The sequence below is a fragment of the Ammospiza nelsoni genome, chromosome 7 (assembly GCF_027579445.1).
Source record: "Ammospiza nelsoni isolate bAmmNel1 chromosome 7, bAmmNel1.pri, whole genome shotgun sequence".
Classification (NCBI taxonomy): Eukaryota; Metazoa; Chordata; class Aves; order Passeriformes; family Passerellidae; genus Ammospiza; species Ammospiza nelsoni.
In genome coordinates, this window is record NC_080639.1 from 2,320,564 (window position 1) to 2,345,072 (window position 24,509).

A 24,509-nucleotide genomic window follows, 5' to 3' on the forward strand; every position below is an offset into this window, starting at 1 on the left:
TGTTTCAAGAAGCTTTGGGATGCACCATCTTCCAAACACCAACTATGAGGGAAAATACCATGTTTTGAAAGCTACTATGAGGAAAAATACCTTGTTTTGGAAGCTACTATGAGGAAAAAATACCATGTTTTGGAAGTTACTATGAGGAAAAATACAGTGTTTTGAAGCTTGGGGTGTTCAAGGCAGACCTTCAGACGTGTCCCACAAATGAGAGGCAGCATCAACAATACCCAGAAAAGGCTCCTGTGCTCCAGGAAAACTCCACACTTGCTGTTTCTCCTCCTGGCCCAGTAGTGCAGTGCAAGCCTAAAGGGAATGTTCTCCCTCAGGAACAGGGATATTTTGTGGATGTTTTGGCTGAATGCAACGAGGAGAATGCGTTTTGGCACTCAGGCTCAGCACTTACAAGCACCCACAGAGGAAATTGAGGAGGCTGCTCCAGTTTGGGCTTGTCCCCTGTGCAATCACCCCTGAGGTGAGGCTGATCCCTCCCCATGGGGCTGGGATCTGTCTCAGTTTGGAAAGATAGGAGTCTGCTAAGGAAGACAGGAGCCTCCCCTGAAATGGAGAATGTAAACCCTCCCCACCCCTCCCAATTGCTATACATTTTAAATTAAGGTCCTCTCAGGCAAAAATATGGGAGCAGGAAATTACAGTTCTTTAATAGGGAAAGGAAAAAAAAAAGGATAAAATAAACAATGCAGTACACTAGAACAACACTGACAGAGTCAGAACCCAGCCTGACACCCTGTGGGTCAGGGTGTTGGTGGCAGTCCCATTGGAAATGTGGCTGCAGCCCTCCTGCAGTGTCAGGGGTGGTTCTGTTGGAGCAGGGGGATCTGTAGAGAAGGATGTATTCTTCCTCTGGAGATCCAGTGGAAGGAGAGACAGCTGCTGTTCCTCTGGGGAATCCCGTGGAGAAAGGTGTGCTGGTGTCCCAAACACCTCTGGATTATATCTGGGTAGCAATGCTTGGCTCCTCCCTCTGGGCTCACATCTCCCAATGGGATGTTCTAGTTCTTATCAGCCATGCAGTGACATTCAATAGTCTGTTATCAGCAATGTCCCCTCCCAGGGAGGTGTGAATGTGGTCACTCAAAGAGAGAGATAAAGCAAACTGCCCACCTGACAAAGGTAATCTGGGAAATTGAAAGGGAAAGGTGAAATGGGAAAGGTGAAATGGGAATTGAAAACATCTTGCATTGCAATCCTCAACAGATCCCTCCTGCAGCAGGGATGGCCCAGGGGAGGTGTCCGGTCTTGCTGGGAGCAGACCCAGCCCAGACGAAGGAGCCAAGGAAAAGGAGCTGGCAAAGCTCCATCTCCTGGGCACAGCCCTGCCAGGAGCAGAGCTTGGAGCAGGAATTCCAGGCGTGTCCCTGCAGGCAGAGCACTGAGGATGCTCCCCACATCTCACACGGGTGGGCAGGGCCGGGTTTGCTGCCTCCAAGGAGCAGCAGGAGGGAGCCTCAATCCCCAAATGCCGATCCAGCCGCGGAGAATGAGCTGACCCCAGAAATATTTACAGATTCCAAAGGAATTTGTATTTGCAGAGGCTTGATCAGGGAACAGCAGGATGGTTTGGGCTGGGAGGGATTTCAGAGATCACCTCATTCCAGCTTCCCTCATTTCCTGGTGCCAGGCCTGGGCATGCTGAGAGCAAGAGCAATTTTGTGGGATGCTGGGGCTGAGGTTTAATAGTTCTGGAAAGAAATCAAAACGCTTTAGTCCTCAAAGGTGCAGTGGATCTCCCACAATTCCAGCATTGACACCTGATGTCTCAAGGAACGTGGTTCTGTTTTGAATTTCTGCCACTTAAATTGTGGAACATCTTGAATTTGGAAGGGACCCACAAGGATCAGCAAGTCATGGAATATCAATATTAAATATTTCAGCTGGATGATGGGGTCCTGGTGTGTAGGAAACTGCTTTCAACCCATTCAGCCGTGTCCAAGATGATTTCTTTTTCCCTTCCTGACCTGCAGGGATTATTCTGGAAAAACAATTCTTCAGATGCTATGGCAGGAGGAATAAAAATAGCTGAACAGATGAACTAGCCTCCCTGGCAGTACAAATACTTCCAAGTGCTCACAGAACAGGGAAAATGAAGCCTGTAGCAGGAAACAGAGGGAATCCCTACACAAAAGAAGGAAATTTGGGAAGAATGACTAATCTAGGAGAGGAAGCTAGGTGCAGTGGCTGGCTGCTAGCACGGCAAGTGTCTCCCAAAGCATCAATGTGCCTGTCCAGCAGGGCAAAACAACCTGGAATAGCTGACATTCATGTAGGAACAGGGCTCCTGGGATGTCCAGGGGGCTGGGGCACAGAGGCTCTGAGGGGTCAGGGGAAGAAGGGAGTGGGATGAAAACAGAGATTTGCCTTTACATGCCAGCCTGGGAAGTGCTTGCAGCTGGGTGACATCAAGGTGATTTATGAGGGAAGCCCAATTAAGGTTGCCAGTGCTGGGAGCTGTTTTTCAGGCAGGAATGATGACAGGAGCAGAGCTTGCTGGCTCCTGCAGCCTCCTGTGGGCGCCTGCCCTGTGCTCTGAGCCTCTACTTGCAGGAGGCACCAGAGTGCCCACAACAAGCAGAGACACCTCTGATCCATTTCTCCCATCCCATCCATCCCCTCTGTGGTGCCAGCAGAGCTGCCCTCCCTTCCCAGGGCTCTCCACCCTCAGAATTCCAGGGGGAGGGAAGCTGTGGGGCTCCAGATTTGGGTTTAACCACGCTTATTCAGGGGAATGGTTTGGCATGGTGATAAACAGGGGCTCATACTTCAGAGGTGACTTGGTAGGCTCTGAGGAAGTGGGAGAGGAGATAAGAAAATGAGGAGAAGCTGGATAACAGGCCCTCACTATCCCTTCCACCTGGAGCAAAGGACTGGGCAGCACTGAGGCACAGATGAGACTGATGAGAAACCACTCAGCTTCATCTGCAGCTTTCTCCTTGCCAACACATGACCTCATCAGGGGGAATAAATTCCTGCAGAGCCCCCTGCACAGCCTATTCCTGACCTTTAGGAGAGCAGCATCCCACTGGCTTGGGAGTGCCACATGAGCAAAGACATTGGAGCATCTCCCCTGCACAGCCGGTGTCCCACCTTGGTCACCGCCAGCCCTTCCCTGTGTGCCAGGCTGGGCAGAACCCCCTGAACCCCACCCTGCTGCCTTCAGGGGGGAATTGGCTGCTCCAGCAGAGCTCAGAGTCGCCAGGCTCAGCCCCTGTCACCCTTCTGTACGTGGATTCAGGATTCCAAGACCTTGACCCTGCCTGGAGCAGCGGTGGGGTCTGGACGGAGGAGTGACTGCAATGTTTGGGCCTTGGGTCAGGCCAGAGCAGGCTCCTGGCCCCAGGTCAGTGATGAATGGATGTGCCAGGCTCAGACAGGGCTTATCTCAGCTATTTGGGTTATTCCAGGCATCTGCCTTATCTCAGTGTCCAGCCCCCTGTGTGATCCTGGATTGTGGAGAACAGGTTTCATCCCCACGGCCCTCAGACTTTAACTTTCAGCTGATCCTTTCCTCTTCTCTGTCAGGAGCCAGGACATGCCTCTGGCTGTCCTGAGCAGCCAAGACCCCTGCCATGGGGCTCAGAGACCCTGGCACAGAGCCCAAAATGCCCCTGTGGTTTTGATTATGACCCATGGAGCAAATTACCAACCTTATATGAAGACCAGCAAGCTATGACAGTTTAGGTAGAATATTAGTGAAGTTATCATGGGGTGGAAAAGTAGATTTTGGGGTTTTGGTATGGGGGTTCAGGAGGCAAGATGGAGGGAACTGGGTGTGTCCAGCCTTTCTCCTTCTTGGCCTCCATCTTCTGCTGTGATGGTGGCGCTTACAGATTGGTTTAGAATAGAAGCTCACTATCTAACATAGGTCATAGGCATTGGAAAGTAATTGTAAATATTGTACATGTAGTTGTTTTTAGTATAAAAAGATAACACTGCCCTGGGGCAGGCAGAGTGCCTTAGACTGTCTCGCTGAGCTGACCTCAGCAGGACAGGAGAAAGAATTTTATAGATAAGATGCAATAAACAACCTTGAGACCGAGAAATTAAGAGCTCTGACTCCTTCTTCAAGGGCTGAGCTGGGAAAAGAGACTTTCCAACTTTACTCAAAGTCGCTCTGACAAGCTAAAGATCCTGACACCTCTCCATCAGGGAGCTAAGGGGACAAGTCAGATGTCCCTATCCACGGCAGGGGGCTTGGAATGAGGTGTTCTCTAAGGTCCTTTCCAACCCAAAACATCCTGGGATTCCATGAATCCATGGGCTGGCTTTGAACAGGGAGGTGCAGTTACCCATGCAGGCTGGAAAAGCCACATGAGGCACAGTGGGAGCCCATGGAGGAAGGGAGATGGGCTTGTGATGCTGACCCCTCTCTCTTCTATTTTATGGATCCCAAAAACCCCTTTTGCCTGAACTTTTAGGCTGAGGGTGGTGCCTGGGCTTTGGTCACTGCTCCCCTTCAGCCTTTTTGAATTACAAGTCCTTCAGAGGGGGATGATCTCTCCTCTCTGCCCTGGATATCTTTCCCAAAAGGCCAAGGTATCTCCTGGATGATCACAGGAGCATGGACGGGAGCTGGTGGTCGGAACATTTGGGGTCTGGGTCCATTTGGGTTCCTGTCTGGGCATTCTGGGTTCATTTGGGTTCCGCCTCTGGCTGGGTTCTTGGATATCTCACGGGGAGTGATTCATGCCTGGGCCTCTCTTTGTGCAGCAGCTCTCTGTGATGCATAATAAGAGCTGAGAGATCGAGTGAGTGAGTGAGTGAGTGAGTGAGTGAGTGAGTGAGTGAGTGATGAATTCTTCCCTCAGTCAGGATATTTTTAGCTTTTTCTCTTTCTCCTCCAGCGAGCCACCTATTTTCACACGGCTTGTGGGCGCTCCGTGCCAGCGAGGATCCAGCTCCTCTGCCAGGGCTGGGGACACTGCCCAGAGGCCCCAGAGCTCCTCAGCAATGAGGATGGTGCACTTTAAGATCCCCTTGTGTGTGGAATCAAGCTGAAAGCCACAAGACCACGCAGTTCCCTCTTCGTTTTTGGTGGCCCCCGGGGTCACATTTGCCCTCTGCTCCTCCACAGGCTCACGCTTCCCTTCTCGCTCTGCATGGGAGCTGGCTCTCAGGATCCTGCTCTGGAAGCTGGGATTCTGCTGGGATCATACCCTACCAGGTGCACCAGAGCAGGTAGGATGAGATCCAGAGCACCTCTTTGGGTTTTTCACACATAATGTGGACCAGCACAGATTTTCACCAGGAGCTAATTAGTATTCCTGTGTCCCAAAAATGTGCCTGGAGACATTTTCTCCTGGAGGGCTCAGGAAAGGGGGGCAGGTCACCAGCTAAGTTGCCAAGATGTCCATCCGTCCATCCATCCATCCATCCATCCATCCATCCATCCATCCATCCATCATCCATCCTTTCATCCATCCATCCATGCATCCATCTATCCATCCATCCATGCATCCATCCATCCATCCATCCATCCATCCATCCATCCATCCATCCATCCCATATGGAAAGCTGGAGCCACAGGGATGGACACTTGCACAACGGAGCTTCCAGCCTTAGGGGGTTCTCCTGTCTGTGCAGAAAAAACAATTACGTGTTTTAAATACTTAATTTGTAACATTCTTCAAGGAGAGTTATGTGTCTCCTTCCATCTTCCATTATGGGAGTAATATAAAAAACCAGACTGAAATTGAAGTAAAATGGTATTTTGAGGGGTTTTTATTTCTATGCTTCTGGTTTTTCCCCCACATTTTGCTCTTTTTTTGTTGTTGTTGTTTTGTTGGGTTTTTTTTACACTGAGACAGCCTTTCCCTGGCCATTCCCCCTCTCCAGGCTGCTCCAGGTTATCCCTCCCCTCCCCTTCCCTCTGCCCGGGGGTTTTCCCTGTGCCGTCCTCCTGCAGCTCTGTGCCTTCCTCCTCCTCCCACAGCCTGATTTATGGGGTTTATCTTTCCTTTTCACACCTCTGCTCCCTGCATAGCTGGAATTCCTCAGGGAAAGAGGGGCTGTGGGCCACCGGGAGGGGCTTCCTGCTTCCCTGGGCCACTCCAGATGCCACCAAGGGGTCCCTCAGCACGTCCATCCTCTGCCCAGGGGGCTGGGGAAGAAGGCTGCTCCTGCACAGGATCTCTAAGGTTTACACCTGGTAGAGCCAGGGCTATCAGACAATGAGGGTTGGAGAATATCCCAAATTCCTGAGGCTGCTCCTGCACAGGATCTCTCAGGATTACACCTGGACAATGAGGGGGGCTGGAGAATATCCCACATTCCTGAGGCTGCTCCTGCTTGTCTGTGCTGGCAGCTTTTCCCTCTCCCTCTGTATCCAAGGGGTCGGGATGAAGGAGCCCTGCCCTGCCACGTTCCCCACAGCCACAGCTCACCCCCCAGGGCACAAAAAGGACATTTTGGAGGTGGGGCAGGTCCATCCTTGAGGGATGCTTCTATTCCCTGGGGATTCCTGCATCCCTTGTCCCTCCCAGGTGTCTCCCGGCCTGGCTCTGAGCCTGGGGATGGATCAGCAGGGACCAGGCTGGGGTTGGGACACAGAATGGGACACAGATTCATCTATCAGCACCCTCCATCCCCGATTCCCCTCCTCTCCAACAGCTGAGTAAGAGTAAAGGCACTCATCCCTCTGTGCTCTGTGGGAATTGCTCTTCCATGGGAGTTAAAGTCCCCAGATCAGAGTGAAATACTCACTGGAATTTAATTTATCCAATCTGCAGGCAGGGTAGAGCAGCCACCACTCCCCAGCACCCCCACAGCAACCAGGGACATAAAATGAGGGCACAGGGACCTGAGGATTTTCCATCTGGGAAATGCACCCTGGATCTGCCAGCCTTTCACCCCAGACGCAGCTTTAGGGCCAGGGATCCCCTTTTGGGGACATCTCTGATGCCAAGAATAGGAGCAGGCAGCATCTGGGTCAGCTGGGATGGCTCCCACAGGGGTTTCCCACTCTTGCTGGTGTTCCAGGTCTCCTTTTTTCCTTGGAGAAGGAGCAGAACTCCTGATTTCTCACTCTGCACTTGGGGAATTTCACAGCTCAGAACCTCACATCCAGAACAGTGATTAGTTAATTATTACACACACAGTGGTGGGGTGCAGCTCTCAAAGTGGGGCAGGGACAAGCTCAAAGCTCTGGCAGAACAGGGTTTTATCTGTTTACGGGGCCTCGTGGGTGGAAAACCTCATCCTCCTGTGGCTCGGTGCCTGCAGTCACCCTCTGCTTCCTATCACTGCCCCGCTTCACTTTTGAGCTCAACTTCTGGTGCAACTTCTGCTGTTTGAAGGGACAAAAACCACTTCCAGCAAGCTGTTGCAAAATCCTGAAACGGGAGTAAAACTCAGGAATTCATTTTTTAGTTTGCGTTTGTTGCTTCGGTTTTGTTTATTTTTGGTGCTAAGCACCGGCTTCTTTCCAATCTGCTGCATCGCCCGGGAGGCTGCAAGTTCCCCTTCTGACAGCTGAGAGGGAACTTTTGGTGCTCCTCAGCATGAAAAGCTCCCCCCAGGATGTGGAACTTGTGCTAAGCCACAAAGCCTGGGGTGAAACTCCCAGGAGCTGGAGTTTCAGGGAAGGCAAGAGGCGCAGCCCTCGTGGTTGTCCCTGCATCCATCCCCTGGGCAGGCAGGGATTTTTCTGGAGGTGTTTGGGACAGGAATGTGGCATGGAACACTTGGGATGCTGGAGCTGAACAGGGAAGGTCTGGATTTCACCTGGAACAGGAGCATTTGGAATCACTGGGAGCTGCCCCAGCTGGAGGCCGCCAACTGCAAATGGGATCTTTGATAAATTGTATTATCATCCCGTTGTAGTTTTAATAATATTAGTTGGAGTAAGTTTAGGGTTATCCTTGATATTCAAAGCAAAGGTGGGAGGTTTGGAGAGGCTGTGTGAGTGGTTTGTGCTGACGGAGACTATCAGAATCGCCAAATCCCAGAATAATTTGGGTTGCAAACCTTAAATCTCATCCCATTCCACTTCTTCCAGGGCAGGGACACCTTCCACTGTCCCAGGGTGCTCCAAGACCTGGAAGAAGTGGAATGGGATGAGATTTAAGGTCCTTGCAATCCAAATTATCCTGGGATTTGGTGATTCTGATATTCTCCTCCTGTCTCACCCTGGGAATGGTTGCCATGGGTCTTCCCTGTGTTTTGGCTGATGTGGTGCTTGACGTATCCATGGATTTGCTCAGCTCTGCCCATAGGAATTCCAGCTTGTATTTCTTCCTCCTCCTCCCACTAAGATCGTGTCTGATGAGCAGCCTGGCTGGGAAAACGTGACTGGGATTGATTTTGTTGCTGTTGATTGGAGATTCTGCCACTGTTTTGTCCCAGGAGTCGATTTCATCGCAATTCTTCCACAGCAAGGACTTGCTGCTTTCCCTCTTCTCAGACACTGGGCTTTGGCCTGAGCAGGCTGGGCTTAAAACTGAATTGAACCTGGGCTTAAAACTGAATTTTTCACACTGCACAAACCTGCAGGGAATGGGATTTAGGGACTTGCTGTCTGCATTGCACCCCGTGCATGTCCAGAGCTTGTTTGGGAGCAATTAAGGCAGAGTCTTAAGCAGAGCTAGAGAGCACGATTAAGTAATTAACAGTAATTAAAGGCACTTTATCCATGGATGTGTGGAGTGAGGAATTCAGGGTCAGGCTTAACCCCTCCCTGTTCTGAAAAAGCCCAGATCATCCCCTTTTGAGATGGAGAGAGAGGGGGAAAAACCAAAATATCTGAGCCTTGCAGGGTTCCCTGCATTGTTTTCCCAACCAGACCTGAAGCTGCCAAGGCTCCTCTCACCCAAAATGGAAAATTTTAAAAGGATTTTCCTCCTCAGAGCTGTGCCACACAGTGCAAAGCTCCCGGGCCTCCTCCTGCTGTTCCAGGCAATAAATCTGTTTATTGAAGCTCTTCTTTCACAAGTTCTGTATTTGCCCTTGCTACGGCTTTTCTATGGAAAAAAACCAAATAAATGTGTCAGGGCTCCTGGTTTCTGCCAGCACCAAGAGGAGTTTGGAGAGTGAGTTATTACACTGGACCTGTAAGCTGAATTTATCTCTGCTGTGTTCCCAAGGACCAGTCTGTAGGGAAAAGCCAGTCTAGGATCTGCAAGGATGCAAAAGAATGCAGGTTATGGGGGAATTTGGGGAGAAAAGTAATTTTTGTTTGGTTTTTTCCCCCTGATTTAGCAATTGGATCCACGGTGGGTTGGTTAAAGCAAAAGGGAGGACTCAGGAGGATCCCCACATGAATTAATCCCCCTGGGATAATCAGGAATAGTTTTTCTGGGTAGGGCAAAGCCTCAGGAGCAGGGCTGAGGGGAATGAGAGACCAAACTCCTTTTGCCTGCTGCTCTCCCTCTCCTGATTATCCGCACATAAATTACCCACATTCTTTGCAAGCCAGGTCTTGACTGAGGCAGCTCAGATCCTCTGAAATGCTCCAGTTTTCCTGCACATTTCCAAGGGGGCAGCAGCTTGGGAGCAGGGGGGAAATGGGATGAGGTTTCTCCTGCTGCCATTTCTGAGAGTTTCCTGGGATTCCTGGGCTGCCAATGCTGGAAATTTGTGGATACTCCATGAGAAAACAGTCCCAGCATGGAGAATCCCGTTTTGTGGCTTGCCCAAATTTCATGATACACCTCCAACAATGCAAAATTCCTTCCAGAATTCCCAGGGGAGAGCCATCTCAGAGCAAGCACGATCCATCCCAGCAGTGTTGTTTCAAGGTCACTGCAGCTCCCTTCTTGTCCCCTCTCACCGTGGCACTTTGCCACCAGCATTTCCATGAAATGGCTCCTTTTTTGATGAATCCTTGGAGTTTTGTGGGTTGATTTTTTTTTTTTTTGGTTTCTCTTTTTTGTGGATGGCCAGGGAAGAGCAGCACTGGCTGCTTTCCAAGCAGCTCCACTGCAGATGCCAAGGTTTGCACAGGGGCTACTCTCCCCTCCCTGGTTAATGGATCACCAGGACATGACCTGGCTGAAGCTGCTGGGAACAGGGGCTGGATAAACACCCAACATTCCCACCCCATAGGCAACATTCCCACTTCAGGGCTTGCTGGAAATTTGGGGTGCCCAGGCAAAGAGACCCACGCAAAACACCTCATTCTAGCCCCAAAAAACCATACCTGCCACCTTGAGCTGAGAGTCTGGGGGATACCCTGAGTTTCTTGTCCCAGAGCAGAAATAATTTGGGTCCTAGTAAGAATTTGGGAGCCAATAATAATTTGGGACCCAGTAATTAACTGGGGACATGGACAGGTCACAGAGACCTCCACAAACACATCCATGGTGTGGGGAAAGGCATGACCCAGCATAGGATGGGAAAAGCTGTGGGCTGGAGGTGCCAAACACCAGGAGAAACACAGAACTGTGGAAGTGGAGAAGCTCTTGAAGATCATGGGGTCCAAATACCCTACCCAAAACTGCCAAGGTCATCACTAAACCGTGTCCCCAAGTGTCACATCCATGCCTTAAAGCTCCTCTGCAAGAGGGGTAGAAGGAGCTGAGGAAATATTTGCAATATTTCCTTCCCTGTGTGCAATTTTTTATATATATATATATATATATATATATATATATATATATATATATATATATATATAATGCATATATTTCTATATTCATATAATATATATTTTGTATATATATAATATAATATAATATAATATAATTTAATATCAAAAACAGAATATGGATGAGAAATAAGCACACATATGTAAATACACATAAATATATGTTAAACCCCCCCACATATCCAGAACTTCTTTACCAGGAATTACAAATAAGGAGCTTGAATATCTCAGCAGACACAGCCCTGCCTTCTCCCACATCACTGTCTCCATTATCCAGCTACAAATAAAGGAGCCTCCAGCACCCAAGTCTCCCATGGATGACAAACATCAAGACTTGGTGTCAGGACTTTTCTTTTTTGCCACCCAATCCTCCTGATGGGTTTAAGGCCCCCTCATGCTCCACGTTGTCAAACCAGGACCTCCTCACTAGCAATAATGCTTGGATTTCCTCCACTGCACCCCAGCAACCCCCTGGGACACAGAAAATTCTGAAAATGGTGAAAATGCTGATGCTCAGGTGCAATAAACAGTTTTAGCCCTCCTCCCTTGCCTAGTCCTCACAGGGGAAGAAGGGCAGGGCCCCAGGGGGGTGGTTTGCCCTGCAGGAGGTTCTGCAGATGATGGTGGGAAGGTGTTGGGTGGAAAGGTGTTTGTTTGGTGGGAAGATGTATGTTTGGTGGGAAGATGCATGTTTGGTGGGAAGATGTTTGGTGGGAAGGTGTTTGGTGGGAAATGTTTGGTGAGAAAGTGTTTGAGATGTTTGTTTGGTGGGAAGATGTTTGGTGGGAAGGTGTTTGAGTGGGAAGCTATTGGGTGGCAAGATGTTTGGTGGGAAGGTGTTTGGGTGGGAAGGTGTTTGTTTGGTGGGAAATGTTTGGTGGGAAGATGTTGGGTGAGAAGATGTTTGGGTGGGAAGATGTTTGGTGGGAAGATGTTTTTTGGGAAGATGTTTGGTGAGATGTTTGGTGGGAAAGTGTTTGGTGATAAGGTGTTTGGTGGGAAGGGGTTTGGTGATAAGGTGTTTGGTGGGAAGGGGTTTGGAAGATGTTTGGTGAGAACATGTTTGGTGGGAAGGTGTTTGGTGGGAAGATGTTTGTTTAGTGGGAATGTGCTTGGTTGGGAAGATGTCGGGTGAGAAGGTGTTTGGTGGGAAGGTGTTTGGTGGGAAGATGTTTGTTTGGAAGACATTTGGTGAGAAGATGCTTGGTGGGAAGATTTTTGGTGGGAAGATATTGGGCGGGAAGATGTTTGGTGGCAAGGTGTTTGTTTGGTGGGAAGATCTTTGGTGGGAAATTGATGGGAAGATGTTTGAGTGGGAAGATGATGTTTGGGAAGATGATGTTTGGTAGGAAGATGATGTTTTTTGGGAAGATATTGGGTGGGAAGATGTTTGGTGGGAAGGTGTTTGGGTGGGAAGATGCATGGTGGGAAAGTGTTTGGTGGGAAGATGATGTTTGATGGGAAGATGTTTGGTGGAAAGATTATATTTTTTAGGAAGATGTTTGGTGTGAAATGTTTGGGTGGGAAGGTGTTTGGTGGGAAGGTGTTTGGAAGATATTTGGTGAGAAGATATTTGGGTGGGAAGATGTTTGTTTGGTGGGAAGGTGTTTGGTTGGGAAGAGGTTTGGTGGGAAGGTGTTTGGTGGGAAGATGATGGCTTTTGGGAAGATATTGGGTGGGAAGATGGGTGGGAAGGTGTTTGGTAGGAAGATGTTTGTTTGGTGAGAAAATGTTTGGTGGGGAGATGTTGGGTGGGAAAATTTGGTGGGAAGATTTTGGGCGAGAAGATGTTTGTGTGAGAAGATGTTTGGCTGAGAAGATGTTTGGTGGGAAGGTGTGTGGTGAGAAGGTGTTTGTTGGGAAGATGATGTTTGTTTGGTGGGAAGATGTTTGGATGGGAAGATGATGTTTGTTGGGAAGATGTTTGGTGCCAGAGTCTGCAGGGAAAACCCGCAGAGGATGATTTTATCCCATCCTTGGCACCCCATTCCCAGTCTGAGCTCCCCTGGAGCTGCTGGCAGTCCCAGAAGGAGCACAGCAGGCCCCAGGGCTGGGCTGAAGTGTCCCCAGCCCTCTGGGACAATCAGGGGCTGCTCCTGGGCCATTCTTGGGAGAGAAGGCATGTCCAGGACCGCGGGGAAGGCTGAAGGCCACTTGTTCTGGAGATGTGGATGGGGAACAACCCAGCACAGGCTCCAAGGAGAAACTGAGGAATAAATTCCTGGCTGGGAGGGCAATGAGGCCCTGGCACAGGGTGCCCAGAGCAGCTGTGGCTGCCCCTGGATCCCTGGCAGTGCCCAAGGCCAGGCTGGAGGAACCTGGTCTAGTGGAAAGTATCCCTGCCCATGGCACTGGATGAGCTTCAAGGCCTTTCCAACCCAAACCATTCCAGAATTCTGTGATTCTGTGTGGGTCATGACTAGTTAATTCTGGTGTTTATTTCTCCCCAGACCCCACTCTCCTCTCCAGCAGCTCCCTCCAAGCACCAAGGTATTTTCCAAGGATGCTTGGGAAGAGCACAGCCCATCCTGGCAGGATGGACACATGCAGCACCGCTGTTCCCTCTGCACATTCCCACCATGTGACGGTGTTCACAGGAATTCTTGGACTGGGGAAGAGACAAGGATTTCACTCCATGTTTCAGGAGGCTTCATTTATTATTTTATGATATATATTACATTAAAACTATGCTAAAAGAATAGAAGAAAGGATTTCATCAGAAGGCTAGCTAAGAATAGAATAGGAAGGAATGATAGCAAAGGTTTGTGGCTCAGACAGAGTCTGAGCCAGCTGTGATTGGCCATTAATCAGAAACAACCACATGAGACCAATCACAGATGCACCTGTTGTATTCCACAGCAGCAGATAATCAATGATTACATTCTGTTCTTGAGGCCTCTCAGCTTCTCAAGAGGAAAAATCCTAAGGAAAGGATTTTCCATAAAAGATGTCTGCGACACCACCAGGCAGCAGAAGGGTGGGGAAGCTGCCAAAGAGCTGGAAGGGAGGGCAGGAGGGGCTTCCCAGGGCTGTTTAAACATTAACCAGCACCACAACAATGACCCTGTGTTCCCAGCTCCCACTGCCACAGCAGCGCCTTCACCTCTGCTGGGTGCATTGCAGGGTCCTGAGCTGCTCCCAGCCCTGCAGACCCCCCAAAACCTCTCATTCTAGCCCCAAAAAACGCCCCTGCCACCTCCAGCTGAGAGTCTGGGGGATACCCTGAGCTTCTTATCCCAGAGCAGAAATCATTTCTCAATAGTAATTTGGGATCCAATAATCATTTGGGATCCAATAATAATTTGGGATCCAGTAGTAGTTTGGGACCCAATAATAATTTGGAACCCAATAATAATTTGGGGCCCAATAATCATTTGGGACCAAATAATAGTTTGGGATCCAATAATCATTTGGGATCCAATAATCATTTGGGACCCAATAATCATTTGGGGCCTAATAATAATTTGGGAACCAATAATAATTTGGCACCAAAGAATCATTTGGGATCCAATAATAATTTGGGACCCAATAATAATTTGGGACCCAACAATCATTTGGGAATCCAATAATCATTTGGGATCCAATAGTAATTTGGGACAAAATAATAAATTGGGATCTAATAATCATTTAGGACCCAATAATAATTTGGGATCCAATAATCATTTGGGACCCAATAATCATTTGGGACCCAGTAATGTGGCCATGGCAGGGCAGGAGCCCCTGGATCTGCAGGAATCTACCCCTACCCTCATCCCTCAGCCCCTTTCTCCACCAGGGAAGGGACAATCCTGCAGGTTGGGCATCTTTACCAAGGGGATCTGAGAATCACAACAGCCTCAGTTTCTTTCTGAAAGCCCATGGAGGAGGGAAATTGCTGGAATTTTCCTTTTATTCCTGTGGAAAAGAAGTTTGAGGGCAAGTAATGTGACCAAGGTTAGGCAGGAGTGTAAAAATCCTGCATTTAGGCCCAGCTTTGCATTCTGCTCCCTTCCTGGCAGCAAAATACTTGAAAGCAATGCCAGGTGGGATCAGGAGCTTTGGGAGTGCCTGTTTCCCCAGTCCCCGTCATTTGGGAATGCTCCAGCACCACGGGATCATGAGAACCAGAGCAGCTCACCCCAGCAGCAAAAATTGGGATGGGCAATAAAAATAAAATCCCAGAATGGTTTGAGGTGGAAAAGACCTTAAAGTTCATCCCGTTCCACCCCTGCCATGGCAGGGACACCTTCCACTATCCCAGGGTGCTCCAAGCCCTGTCCAGCCTGACCTTGGGCACTGCCAGGGATCCAGGGGCAGCCACAGCTGCTCTGGGCACCCTGTGCCTCATAACTATTTTATTTTATTTTATTTTATTTTATTTTATTTTATTTTATTTTATTTTATTTTATTTTATTTTATTTTATTTTTTACTGGTTTTATCACTATTTATTAATAAATATATGCATTTTAATATTGTAAATGTCAATAATTTATTTATTTACTGGTTTATTTATTTATTTTTATTTTATTTTATTTTATTTTATTTTTTACTGTTTTAATCTCTATTCATTAATAAAGATATGCATCATAGTTTTGTTAATATCAAGAATTTATTTACTCGTTTATCTTTATTTTATTTTATTTCATTTTTTACTGTTTTGATAACTATTAATAAAAATATTCATTATAATATTGTTAATATCAATAATTTATTTATTTATTGGTTTATTTTATTTTAATTTTTAATGTTTTTATCACTATTTATTAATAAATATATGCATTATAATATTGTTAATATCAATAATTTATTAATTTACTATTTTATTTTATTTTATTTTATTTTTTACTGTTTTAATCACTTTTTATTAATAAAGACTGGTTTATTTATTTTTATTTTATTTTATTTTTTAATGTTTTTATCACTATTTATTAATAAATATATGCATTATAATATTGTTAATATCAACAAGAATAATTAGAATTCCTTTCTATGATATCATTCACAGCAATAAATAAGGATGACTAACGACAAAGGTGAAGGATCCAATCTGTGGGCTGATGGAAGAGCTCTCTGCCCTCCTCACAAATTCCCATTGTGCTTCCAGTGTTCCATCACTCAGGGAGGGACATGGGATTCCTCCTGCTCACCTGGGGGGTGTCCAGGCTCTTAACTCACCTTCCAGCAGTGTTTTAATGTCCTTTCTGGAGAGTTTGATGGGCTTGGTGAGCTTCCCTGCCTGAAACCTCGCACCAGAGTCTGAGGGAAGCAAACACAGGCTAAGCTGAAATAAACAGAATGGTTTATTAGAGCAAATATTCCCGGGCTGAGCTCTCCATATTCAAACACCCTCGTGCTGAAATGTCTCAATTTTGCTCTGCCAGGCCAGCACGAGGGTTTGTGGGTTTTTTGCGTGGCGTGTGTGTGCAAAGTGCTCAAAGGACCTCACAGCAGTGGCCTTCTGCTGCTCAGACACAAATTCTGGTGATTTGGGGGTAATTCCCATTGAAGAAATTCCAGGATGGGCCTGCCTGAAACAAAGCACACAACACTCAAATCACTGTGGGATTTTTTCTTTTTTTCTGGCAGGGGTTTCTAGCCTGTTTTAAAGGGGTGGTCTGTCGCAGACATCTTTTCATGAAAAATGCTTTCCTTAGGATTTTTCCTCCTGTGAAGCCTCAGGAACAAAATGTAAACAATGATTGTCTGCTGCTGTGGAATGCAACAGGTGCATCTGTGATTGGTCTCATGCTGGATGTTTGTAATTAATGGCCAATCACAGCCCAGCTGGCTTGGACATAGAGCCCGAGCCACAAGCCTTTGTTATCATTCTTTGCTATTCTATTCTTAGCCAGCCTTCCGATTAAACCTTTTCTCCTATTCCTTTAGTATAGTTTTAATGTAATATATATCATAAAATAATAAATCAAGACTTCTGAAACATGGAGTCAGATCCTTGTCTCTTCCCTCATCCAAGAACCCCTGTGAACACCGTCACAGGTGGTCATCCTCAACCACCCCCCCAAAATTTGGCCAGAAGCTCCTGGAGGTGCTGTGCTGTGGCTCCCAGTGGCCTGCTCTGTGCTCCAAGTATCCAGCGCCCTCCGGATTGCATTAACCAGGATGATCCTTTTAAAGATCCTTGCTTGGGGAGCAAATCCCATTTGAAATAAAGCAGAGGGATTTGGCTTAACGAGGCAAAGGCAGCGAGGAGTGGCAGAAGGAGCTGTGGGGCTGGCACAGCACAGGGCAAGGCAGAACCAGCAGCACAGGGGCTCCCGGGGTGGAAGAGATGTCAGGAAGGAGGAGGAGTGCGAAAAACGCCAATCATTTGTTTCTAAAACTTTAAAAGTTTAATAGTAATAAAATTGTTGTAAAAATAGTGATACAATTAGAGTAATAATAATTTGGACAATATGAGACAATAGAAACAAAGAGTTACGGACGTCCGGGTACCTTTTTCTGGTCAGCACAAGCCCTAGAAAGGACCCACGTTAACAAAGGATTAACCCTTAAAAGCAACAGCCTGTTGCATATTCATACACCTCATACATGGTGCATAAATTCCATTCAAATACAGGATTCTGTCTGGTCATCATCAACTTCTTCCTCTGAATCCTAATAGCGCCTTCAAGGTGGGAAGAAGTTCATTTCTCCTGATCAGAGGGCAATAAATTCTCTTTCTCTGAAAGATTCAGGTGTCCTGTGGCTGCTATCTCACGAGTCCTTTCTTTACAAAAAGCATCTCACATAGCATCGTTTCTATTTTAACAATTTTTATAACCTAAAACTGTATTTAACACACTACTTAAGGGAATTAATACAGCATTACTTTCAAACACAACACATACAATATTCATTTTAATATTTGCGAAAAGCCAGTCATAGAATACATGCATTTTCATAAGGTTAAAATAGAAACGATGCTATATAAGATGCTTTTTTATAAAGAAAGGACTTGCACCAGAGAGCAGCCACAGGACACCTGAATCTTTCAGAGAAAGGGAATTTATTGCTCCATTATCAGAAGAAATGAACTTCTTCCCACCTTGCTCAGCCCTGAAGATGCTGTCAGGATTCAGAGGAAGAAGCTGACACTGCCCAGACAGAATCCTGTGTTTGAATGGAATTTATGCATCATGTATGAGGGGTATGAATATGCAACAGGCTGTTGCTGTTAAGGGTTAATCCTCTGTTAACGTGGGTCCTTTTTCGAGCTTATTTTGCCCAGAAAAGGTACCCAGACCATCCATAACTCTTTGTTCTTATTGTCTCGTATTGTCGTAAATCCTAATTGTCCAGATTATTACTGCTCTAATTATATTACTGTTTTTATTTTATTACAACTAAACCATTTTATTTTCCCCCTTTAAACCTCCCCCAGCTCCATGTGGTGCCCAATGGACCAAAGTCCAGCTCCCCTGGCTCACAGATAAGCCCAAGGACACAATGTCAGTGTCCACACCTCCAAGCCATCTGGAAAACGCCCAAAAATCAGCTGGAAAACCCCCAAAATTCAGCTTCTGCCAGGTGGGATCAGTAAGGACAAATCCCTTCAGGCTAAGGAAGGTGTGGGCACTGCTGGGCTTTCAGATCCATGAAAGGAGGAGGAGCACACGGTGTCCCATGGAAAATGGGGCAGGAGATGGGCTGGAGCATCTTCAGGAGCATTGGGATGTGTGGCAGAGGGACAGAAGCCCATGATGGGTGAGGAGGGAGCCCATGGGGAACACGGCACCTTCCAGAGGCTCTCTGCAGGGTCGGGGGGGCAGCTGAGCAATGCACAACTCGAAAATTCCTGGAATGCCGCGGTCCAGCTCAGCTCCGAGGGATTTCTGAGCCTGGGCAGCAGCTCAGCAGCTCTGGATGAGCCTTTGGGCTCAGAGAACCATGGAATCTCCTGAGCTGGAAGGGACCCACAAGGATCGTGGGGTCCAAGCCCTGGCCCTGCACAGACACCCCAACAATCCCACCCTGGGCATCCCTGGGACCACTATCCAAATGTTCCTTGGGCTCTGGCAGCCTCCCCATTCCCTGGGGAGCCTGGGCACTGCCCAGCACCCTCTGGGGGAAGAACCTTTTCCTAAAATCCAGCCTAAACATCCCCTGGCACAGCTCCAGCCGTGCCCTGTCACCCCTCAGAGCCCCCAGTGCTGATCCTGCAGAGCAGACACCACATTCCCTTACCCCAGCACTGCATACATCCCACAAACCTCAGGCAGGGTGAGAACACCCCAAGCCCTTCCCCATCTCACTTTCACAAGTCAGGCTCATCATTTCCCCTCTGGCTGCCTTGTCATCATTAAAAAAAAAAAAAAAAAAAAAAAAAAAAAAAAAAAAATTCGAAATAAATAATAAAAAAAAAGAAAGTCGTTTGCCACCCAGCTCCACTGCCCCCCCCCCGCCCCGAAATGTCACGCTGGGTTTCTTGTGTCAGCAGCCACCCAGGAGCAGAGAGAGCCTGGAGCTCTGTCTGCAGCATCCTGTTCCCAAGTGCTGCTTTAACCCCTGCAGAACCTGGCTCTCTGCCACCGAGGCCACCACCCGTTCAAAAAAAAGCCACAATGAGCAAAAACGGGAACTTTCTCTCTGCGCGGAGTTAAAATCCACATTTCTCTGACACGGATTTCACATCAGAGGAGGTGGTGGAACAAAATCCCCCCCCCCTCCCTTCACCAAAAAGTATCCTCCTCCTCCTCCTCTCTCACAGGCAGCAGCAGAGATGCAGAGACATTAAGTGACCTGCCAAAGAGCTCAGATTTCATTAACCAGCAAATTATGGATGTCCCCCATGTCCTAGCAGGCTGCCATGTGACACTGGATCCTCAGCAGGTCACTTCTCTGTCCCCTTGTCTCCTCTCCTTCAAACCACACACCAAACGCAGCACTGATACTGAGAAATGAGCAGAACACTGGGTTTTAGTTGGGTTTTTTTTGTTGTGTTTTTTTTTTTTTTTTATCAGGCCCTTTCATTGTATAAATAATTTATTTCGGTTCACAGCGTTATGTCTGCATCTTTAAAAAAAAAAAAAAAGAAAGGAAAAAAAAAGGAAGACAAGAGACTGATGGACAATGGCAAGGGCAGGACGTGGGATATCAAGGATGGGAACACACAGGGAATGATGGACCTGGGGGAGTGAGACCTGCCAAAACACCCAGGTCATCCAGAATCTGAGAGGATGTACAGAGCCCAGACAGTTCCCCTTGGGGGCTGCCCTGCTGGGGCCCCAATTCCTGCAGCCCACCGAGGGTGATGCTCACCCTTCACACAGGGGGGAACATGATGGAAACACCACGGAAGCCAGGAGCTGCTCGTTGGAAAAGTCTTTTTAATTATTGCAGGAAGCGGAGCGGCCGGCAAGGGCACGGCGTCCCACCCGAGCCTCCCAGCCCTCTGCCATCTCTCCAAGGGGATGCTCAGCTGTTCCTGGGTGGAACACAGGCTCCCAGGAAGGAGCCAGCTCCATAAAAAAACAGCCTTTTTCCATCTGCTAAACCAGGAGGTAAAAAAAAAAGCCCACCACCACCGTGTCATTCCTACAACCTGCTGGCCCTGGAGCTGCTGGGGTCAACACAGCTTCTACGTTTCTGCCAAAAAACGGGTTCACACACGTGGCTTCTGTGGCATAAAAAATAAATAATTCTTTTTTCTTTTTTTTTTTTTCCTTTCTCTCTCTCTCTCTCTCGACAGCAAGTACCAAAGTGTTGGAAGTGAGGACAAAGCAGGGAAACCCGAGGGAGCGGGAAGAGAGCCACCTGAAGGGATGGGGCCAGCCCACACGCATCGGCGACTCAAACCGCACAAGAGGAGAAGAAACAACTCCTGCTGCAACATTTCTTCCCTAACAAACCCCCCCTCCTGCCCCCCAAAAATGCTGTGTGGGGAGGATCAACACCCCTGAACCCGAAGGGCTTTTGTCTGCCTGGTGCTTTCCCCTTGGCTGCTCTGGTGTAAAATCACCAGAAAATCCTGCCTGCCTCCAAATCCAGCACCTTTGGCCCCTGAGGTCTGCCTGCTCCAGCTCTGTGGGAAGCCAGGACCCTGAAATCCGCAGGATTTTGTGGATCCACAGGATTTTGAGTGGGTTTTGGTGCCCAGCCCCGTGCAGGTATGAAATGTTCACCTGCAGGAGGGGCCAAGGCACAGCTTGCACAGCAGACACAGCTTGCCTCTGTGGCTGCTGGGGGCTTTAAATCGGGTTTGAATCTTTATTAGAAACTTAATACAACCCCCTCCCCCCATGCCTCTACACCCCCCTGCCATCTTCCCTTTCCAGCAGAGAGAGATTTTTTGCAGGCTCTGTCTGTCTGTCCGTCCATCCATCCATCCATCCTGCCCTGCCATGACCCTCCCTGACTTGGCCTCCCGCCCCACTGCAGAGCAGCACAGCGGGCAGAACCCCGAATTTTGCCTTTTTTGGGGGGTTTTGCTAAGTAACCCTTGGTTTGGATCACCTCCAAAGCCGCACCTGAGCACTTGGACAATGCCCACCTGCGGGGGCTCTGCTGCAGAAGGCGACAGCGCCGAGCCTCTGAGAAACGGGGGTCCTGCACAGCCCCCGCAAAAGGCTCCCAGCAGCGCTCACCCCAAACCCTCGGGTCCTTTTTCCACCCTTTTTTTTTTTGAGCCAAAAGCGCTCTGCACCATTCAGCAGCCGCTCGGCACCCCAGTGTCGCATCCTCCCCGCCAAGCCAAAGGCTGCCCGTCCTTGCTCTGCACCCTAAAACACCAACCAGGGTGGGTGCGTGTCCCCTTACCCATCACACCCACCCTCTCCAAGACATTTTCTGCTGGTCCAACGCCCCCACCCAGGGGGGGATCCAGGGATCCATTCCCAGGGATGGATCCAGGGATGCGGGGATGCAGGGATGAGGGGAGGGCTGCACGCCCCCTCCCCGCTGACCTTGCCGAGTTCATCCTCACCCCCCGCCCCAAATTGCGTGGGGGGGAGGGGGGCTGGCATCGACGCCCCCAAATCCCCCGTTAGAGATCCAGAAGCACGCTGGGCTCCGCTCGAACGCGCTCCAGCAGGGTCCTGCCCTGCTGGTTCTCCGGCACACAAAGGCTCGGCGGCGGTCCCGGAGATGCAGAGAGTGGGGGGATTCATTCATCCCGGGGGGATCCATCCCGGTTTTCCATGTTTCCAGCCCAAGGGAGTCCGGATCAGAGCCTCAGGAGCACGGGAGAGGGGAGCTCCGGGATCTGGGCTCGGCTGGCGGGAGCCGCTTTGTTATCACCACTATTGTCTGTCCTTTGGGGAAGGAAGGGGGGGGCGGAAAATGAAGAAGAGGAGGAGAAAAATTAAAAATTAAAAAAAAAAAAAAAAAGAGAGAACGATTAAACCCAAAAGAATCGCTTTGGTTCTGTCTCCCCCTCGGTTCCTTTGTCTGCTCCCCCATCCCTCCCCGTCTCGGCTGGGGCTTCTACCGCTTCTTCTTCTGCTTGAGGGACTTCCTGCGCTTGAGGATCATCTCGTAGAGCTTGTCCATGCCCTCCGTGAGCCCCTCGCCGATGATGGCGCAGGCGGGCTGGATGTGGTAGGTGGTGGAAGGGGTCAGCTCGTGGAGGGCCAGCTGCTTCTCGATCTCGGCCACGGGCAGCGACTTGGGCAGGTCCTGCTTGTTGGCGATGACCAGCAGCGGCGTGCCCTGGTTCTCGGCGAACTTGGTCACCTTGTGCAGCTCCGTCTTGGCCTCCTCCAGCCGGTCCACGTCCACTGAGTCCACCACGTAGATGATGCCATCGGTGCAGCGGCTGTAGGACTTCCAGAGCGGGCGCAGCTTCTCCTGGCCGCCCACGTCCCAGAAGTGGCAGCTGATGCCCTTGGCCGTCCCGTTGCTGAGCCGGATCTTCTCCGTGTTGAAGCCGATGGTGGGCACGGTGTTGACGAACTCGTTGAACTTGAGGCGGTAGAGCACCGTGGTCTTGCCCGCCGAGTCCAGGCCCAGCATGACGATGTGCAGGGACTGGAAGGCGGAGATGTTGGACGAGATGTTCCCCATGGCCACGGCTCCCGGCCGCGCTCACAGCCCCGCGCCCATCGCCGCGCCGCCGGCCCGCAGCGGGGGCACGGCTCGGGGCGGCTCGGAGCCAGCCGGGACCGGGGATGTGGGGTATGGGATCGGGGATAAGGGATGAGGGAATATGGGATATGGGATATGGGATCGGGAACACGCAGCACGGCTCCACGCGGCGGCAGCGCGCCGGGACTGCCGAGCCTCGCCCCGCCCGGCAGGAGGAGGAGGAGGGAAAGGAGGAGGAGGAAGAGAAAGAGGAGGAGAGCAGCAGGAGAAGGAGGAGGAGGGGCTGCGCCGCCGCCTTCCTCCCGCTCCGCCCCGCGTCCTGCCCGCACCGCCCCTGCCTGCACCGCCCCTGCCTGCACCGCCCCTGGCCGAGCTCCACCTGGCCCTGCCCGAGCTCACCTGAGAGTGCCCGAGCTCTCCTGGCCCTGCCCGAGCTCCTGCTCCTCGGGGACAGCAATCCCCCGTGCTTGGTTATCCTTATGTTTGTCACTCTGGAACCACTTAACCACCCTTAACCCACTCCAGGGTGGGGCTGCTCCACCCCTGGAAGTGCCCAAGGCCAGGTTGGATGGGGCTTGGAGCAACCTGGGAGAGTGGAAAGTGTCCCTGCCCGTGGGTGAGATGTTTTTTTCAGGTCCTTTCCACCCCAAACCATTCTGGGACTCTGGGATTGTTCCTTGCACGTGAGACACCAGGGGCTGCACCAGAAGCTGCTCAGGCGCAGCTTTTTTCAGGGACACCAGTGATGATTCGAGCAGGAAAGCAGCAGAGCAATGTGGAGCATCTGTGTCCCCTGCAGCTGTCACAGAGAGGTGCCACAGGGGGAAAAACCTCACCTGTGCTGGACCCAGGGCAGGGCTGGCACTAATGTTGATCTCCACTGTTAATGCCTGTTGGGTCTCGTATTCTGGAAAGGTTGTGAGTGCCTCAGTCTCGGGTTGGCTGTTGATATTTGCTGCCCCGACATGTGCAGGATGTCTCTGCTTCAGCCCATGCAACTGAAGAACGAGTCTGGACTCTTCACTTTTTGGTCTTGAGGTTATTTATTAATTCTTATCTATAAAATTTTCTTTCTGCCCAGCCGAGATCTGCTCAGCAAGGCAGCCACGAGCACTCTGACTGCCCTTGGGGCGGTGTTGTCCTTTTATACTACAAAAAACATATATTTACCCTTAATTCCCAACACTTATCACCTATGTTAGACAGTGCACTTCTACTCTAAACCAATCCCCAAGTGCCAATATCACAGCAGAAAATGGAGAACAAGAAGAAAGAAGATAGGCAAGACACGCCCTGATTCCTCCATCTTGTCCCCATAACACCCATACCAAAAATCCTGAAATCTACATTTTCACCCTGTGATTATTTTGTTATTACACCATTCAAACCCGTGTGACTTTCACGTCCTCATACAAAACTGACAACTCATTGGAAGGGTCAAAATCAAGTCTCCAGGTGTTCTGGGCAGCATGCCAGGGTCTCTGAGCCCCCTGACAAGGTCCTCAGCAACTCTGGACATCCGAAGGGATGTGCAGAGTTCCCACACCTCAACCCCTGATAAAGCTCCTGAGGTCTCAGGATAGCCAAGCCACAGAACTTCTGTCCCAGCTACTCACAGAAGGGACCTTAAAGATCTACTTTCAACTAAAGACCCAGTTCCAGCCCCCTGCCATGGGCAGGGACACCTTGCACTACCCCAGGTTGCTCCAAGCCCCCATCCAGCCTGACCTTGAACAGTTCCCGGCAATCCCAGCTTTTTTGCCAGCACCTGAGCCAGAGCTCTTGTCTTTATTTCTACTCTGGGTGCTGCAGTATTACCCATTGCCTCTTTTACAGCCTCTGTAAAATAAATATCGACTCTATGTGACAGCTCAGCCAAAAGCCCCAGAGAAAGAAGAGCACTGCACA

General features: G+C 49.5%; 1 protein-coding gene across 2 annotated transcripts; it reads right to left on the reverse strand.

Annotated features, from left to right (window-relative positions):
* Window positions 1–15,459: 15,459 nt before the first annotated feature.
* ARL4C (ADP ribosylation factor like GTPase 4C) lies at window positions 15,460–22,787 on the reverse strand. 2 transcript variants are annotated; one of them, XR_009418807.1, is made up of 2 exons: window positions 21,349–22,787; window positions 15,460–16,108 (listed from the first exon to the last, which is right to left on the reverse strand). XR_009418807.1 is itself a non-coding variant. In XM_059476328.1 (1 exon), the coding sequence occupies exon 1, from the start codon at window positions 22,578–22,580 to the stop codon at window positions 22,002–22,004; it is 579 nt and encodes a 192-aa protein (XP_059332311.1). In that variant the 5' UTR covers window positions 22,581–22,787; the 3' UTR covers window positions 19,495–22,001. The 2 variants fall into 2 exon arrangements, 1 of the variants encoding a protein (XP_059332311.1); XM_059476328.1 differs by lacking the exon at window positions 15,460–16,108 and having other exon boundaries at window positions 19,495–22,787.
* Between the last annotated feature and the right edge of the window lie 1,722 nt (window positions 22,788–24,509).